Below are 4,543 nucleotides of genomic sequence, written 5' to 3'. Positions count from 1 at the left end.
AATGTAATCGAATGCCAACAGACAGGATCCAGGGTTGCAGTTATTTTGAGATGTACAGAAGCCTGTGGGAAAATGCTGGAACATGTCTTAGTCACTTGGGCAAATACGTTTCTTTCACTGTTTCAGCGTGTTTTGAACTTTCAGGCAGCACAAAAAAGCTCCAGCAGGCACACCCACCCTTTGTGATTCCGGTGCCCTCCACATCCTGTGGCTCTAAAAGTGTGAGTGCAGAGGGCTGAGAGCGGAGCTGGAGAAGCCCTAGACACCCACCTATGGAAAAAACTGTAGCGCTTTCCTCAACACGTAATTCAAAATAAAAACAACAAAAGAAATGTAAGGAAGATCTGTAATTCCCACGTTATACTTTGTCGCTTTGTAAAAATTCCTCCACTCGTGTATGTGCACTTGGCCAGGTCCCTGCCTTCCTGGTACTCCAAGGTATTGTCCAGCACTACCCAGTAAGAATCAGTGGAGACCAGGAAGAGCTGCATCAGTCCCCGTGGAGCATCTGAGCAGGTGAGGAGGTGCAGGACCACAAGAGAGGGCAGCAGAAGCCAGCAATGGCGCCATCCCGTGCTTGGTGGAAGGGATAAGGAGGCAGCCACAGGTCCTCCTGATGGACAGGGTCGCCCTCGTACCTCACAAGTGGGCCCAGAGTTCCTGGTGCAACTAGAAGCCAGCCTGAAGGTGCGAAGGGAGTTGGAAAAAGCATTCCAGATGGAAAGGGTCTTTTTCTAAAACATTCTCTTGCCTGTCCTTGCCTTCTCTAGCCAGAGCTTTGCCCTAGGATCTGGCCGGCTGTATGGAGGCTGAGCAAGAAGATCTCCTCTAGTTTGAAGAGGGAAAATACTCCTGCCAGCCCCTCACTCACTGTCTTTCACTTCATCTCTTTCTCTCTCCACTGGCTCTTTTCTTCTCCTTAGCCTACAGAAAGCACAAACCAAAAAGAAACACTTCCTCCTCACTGTACCCCCGCCCTGACTTTTTTTTTGGTGATACAGGGTCTTGCTCTGTTGCCCAGGCTGGAGTGAAGTAGTGCAATTTCAGCTCACTGCAACCTCCGCCTCCCAAGTTCAAGCGATTCTCCCACCTCAGCCTCCCGAGTAGCTGGGATTATAGACATGTGCCACCACACCCAGCTAAATTTTGTATTTTTAGTAGAGATGGGGTTTCACCATGTTGGCCAGGCTGGTCTTGAACTCTTGACCTCAGGTGATCCACCCACTTTGGCCTCCCAAAGTGCTGGGATTACAGTTGTGAGCCCACCACCCCCGGCTCACTGTCCCCATCTTCTGATCACATGTTGTGGAAGAGTCAGCTAAGCCCCCTCACCTCCCACATCCTGATCCACCCACAGCCATCCATTCCTGCACTCACCCCTACCGAAACCACTCCTGCGGACACACTGTCACCGGTGTTATGCGACGGCTCCAGCTCTCCTCCCCAGCAGGCTCTGACTCACCCTCTTCCCTTGCCCTCTCTTCAACATCAAGGTCTCCAGGGTTCCTTCCTCAACCGCGCTCTTCCCACCATGTGAGGGTGTTTCAGGCGGCACCTTGTCTGGACCATAGCACCCAGCTACTTAACTCCAACACTAGATGCTGCTGAGCACATATTCTGCAGGCTCCGTTAACATATACCATCAGCTGACTTCTCCCGGAGGAGAAGAAATTCTGCCTCAAGACTACAGCATCCGCCCCAGCTGAGTTTCTAGCCTGATGCCCTGCCCTGCCCTGCCTTACAGCTTTCCAACTTGTCTGTCCCCACAATCATGTGAGCCAATTCTTAAAAAAAAAAAAAAAAAAGTACACACATGGCTGGGTGTGGTGGCTCATGCCTGTAATCCCAGCACTTTGGGAGACCAAGGAGGGTGGATTGCTTGAGCCCAGGAGTTCAAGACCAGCTTGGGAAACATGGCAAAAACCAGTCTCTATTAATAATAAAAATGAAACCCACACACACATACACATCCCCACCACACAAGCATTGTATATTTTGTTTCTATGGGGAACCCTGACTGACACATACTGTTCACACTCACTGGTTCTCCAGCTTCCTCCTCCCAGACCCCAGTCATCTCTGGGTCTGTTTCTGGTACCCTCCTTTTTTTTTTTTTTTTTAGGGTAGAATTAATATTTTATTGTCATCCAGATGGCAGTTGGATTTATAGTCTCCATACTTTATACTTTATGTAAATAAAAATAATTACAAGTTTTAAATAGCCAATGGCTGGTTATGTTTTCAGAAAACATGATTAGACTAATTCATTAATGGTGGCTTCAAGCTTTTCCTTATTAGCTGCAGAAAATTCACCCACCTTTTGTCCCTTAAAAAACTGGAAAGGGCCAGGCACCGTGGCTCACACCTGTAATCCCAGCACTTTGGGAGGCTGAGGTGGGTGGATCACCTGAGGTCAGGAGTTTGAGACCAGCCTGACCAACATGGAGAAACCCCATCTCTACTAAAAATACAAAACTTAGCCAGGCCTGGTGGCGTATGTCTGTAATCCCAGCTACTTGGGAGGCTGAGGCAGGAGAATCACTTGAACCCAGGAGGTGGAGGTTGCAGTGAGCCGTGATCTTGCATTGCACTCCAGCCTGGGGGACAAGAGGAAAACTCTGTCTCAAAAACAAGCAAACAAACAAACAAACAAAAACTGGAAGGTTGGCATGCATTTGACTTCACATTCTGAAGTAACATCCTGACAGTCAACCACATGTACTTCAAAGAATACCATGTTGGAATACTTTTCAGAGAGGGAATGAAAGAAAAGCGTGATCTTTTTGCAAGGCCCACACCACGTGGCTGAGAAGTCAACTATGACAAGTTTATCACTTGCAGCCTCCAAGGCTTCCTGAAAAGCAAACTTGCTCTCAATTCGCTTCACCATCTCGGCTGCTAGGGTCTGAGGAGCAGCTGTAAGAACCGATGGAAATGGATCCAAAGCGCTGAAACAAGCTTGGAGCTCTGATACCCTCTTTCTCCCGAACGCCAAACTTATCTACGCCTACAGGGCACACAGAAAGGTAAGCCTTCAGCTGATATCCTCCAGGAACCTGGAATTCCAATTCTGGGGTCCCTTCAGGGATCTCCCAGCACTGAGCCAGCTCTGTCCCAGCACAAGCCTTCTACAAGGTGTGATCTCAAAGTTCACAAGGCCAGCCAGGTGGAGGATTGACAGAGCCAAGCTGTCAGAAGTGGGATGTAGGATGGGGGCAGACCCAGGGACTAGGCTTGGCCCCAGGCAGCAATAGTCATGTGGGGCGTTGGTCCAGTGTCACAAGAGATTTCCAATTTTCCAGAAAGACCAGAAATTTGTTCCTGTGAAGTCTCTCAATTTTTATTTTTTTAATTAATTAATTAATTTATTTATTTTGAGATGGAATTTTACTCTTGTTGCCCAGGTTGGAGTACAGTGGTGCAATCTCAGCTCACAGCAACCTCCACCTCCCTGGTTCAAGTGATTCTCCCGTCTTAGCATCCCAAGTAGCTGGGATTACAGGCACCCGCCACCATGCCCGGCTAATTTTTGTATTTTTAGTATTTTTGTATTTCACCATGTTGCCCAGGCTGGTCTCGAACTCCTGACCTCAGATGATCTGCCTGCCTTGGCCTCCCAAAGTGCTGGAATTACAGGCGTGAGCCCCAGGCCAACAATGAAATTTGCCCATCAAGAGGTATTAAGGGAGGGACAGGCTTCATCAACCCTTTAAAAAAATGTTTGTCACTTTTCACTCAGGGCAACGAATGCTTACTTTCCCTACATTTTCATAACCAAAAGAGTGCACACAAGACTCTTGCCTAAATCTGATTGTTCTCAGCCAGCTCTGTCCAGCCTCTGACACTGAAGTAGCTGACATATTTTAAAAATGTTTCGGCCGGGCGCGGTGGTTCACGCCTGTAATCCCAGCACTTTGGGAGGCCCAGGAGGGTGAATCGCAAGGTCAGGAGATTGAGACCATCCTGGCTAACACGATGAAAGCCCGTCTCTACTAAAAATACAAAAAAAAAAAAAAAAAAAAATTAGCCGGGCGTGGTGGCGGGCGCCTGTAGTCCCAGCTACTTGGGAGGCTGAGGCAGGAGAATGGCGTGAACCTGGGAGGCGGAGCTTACAGTGAGCCAAGATCGCGCCACTGCACTCTAGCCTGGGCGACAGAGCGAGACTCCATCTCAAAAGAAAAAAAAAAGTCCCCCAAAAGGTGCCCAGTTTCATTAACATTTTTTGGAGATAATTTTGACTAATGATTGGGTCACAAATTTCCTTCAGACAAAAAAAAAAGACAAAAAGGTCCATTATTCCAAATATATACCTTTCAAACCCTTAGAATTTAAAAATATGAAAAACATGGTAACTTCTTCCAATTTAGTGTTTTGTTCCTTATATTTCACTCTAATGAGCAAGATATAAGAAAATACATAGAGGCGATGGATATCTCAGCTACCCTGATTTGATCCTGTGCATTGTATACATGTATTAAAATATCACATGTATCCTCACAATAAGTACAACTATAGTATATCAACAGAAATTCAAAACTTAGGT

The 4,543-nt window shown here is 47.1% G+C and overlaps 1 protein-coding gene across 1 annotated transcript; it reads right to left on the bottom strand.

Moving 5' to 3' along the window:
* Nucleotides 1–2,254: 2,254 nt before the first annotated feature.
* LOC105503376 (thioredoxin-like) lies at nt 2,255–2,890 on the bottom strand. Its single transcript, XM_011930263.1, has 2 exons — nt 2,648–2,890; nt 2,255–2,335 (listed from the first exon to the last, which is right to left on the bottom strand). Exons 1-2 carry the CDS (start codon nt 2,888–2,890, stop codon nt 2,255–2,257), a joined length of 324 nt encoding a protein of 107 aa, XP_011785653.1.
* Nucleotides 2,891–4,543: the final 1,653 nt, after the last annotated feature.

Source organism: Colobus angolensis, unplaced genomic scaffold, assembly GCF_000951035.1.
Source record: "Colobus angolensis palliatus isolate OR3802 unplaced genomic scaffold, Cang.pa_1.0 Scaffold85, whole genome shotgun sequence".
NCBI classification, from domain to species: Eukaryota; Metazoa; Chordata; class Mammalia; order Primates; family Cercopithecidae; genus Colobus; species Colobus angolensis.
Note: the sequence above shows the minus strand (reverse complement) of the source record. Positions and strands in the feature narration are given on the sequence as shown.

Bases quoted from the DNA above. Each gene is read 5' to 3' on its own strand.
- LOC105503376 (XM_011930263.1), bottom strand. From the start codon at position 2,890: ATGGTGAAGCGAATTGAGAGCAAGTTTGCTTTTCAGGAAGCCTTGGAG. The intron at 2,336-2,647 runs GTTTGTTTGTTT...GGCCCTTTCCAG, and splicing joins CAACCTTCCAGTTTTTGTTT to TTTTTTAAGGGACAAAAGGT.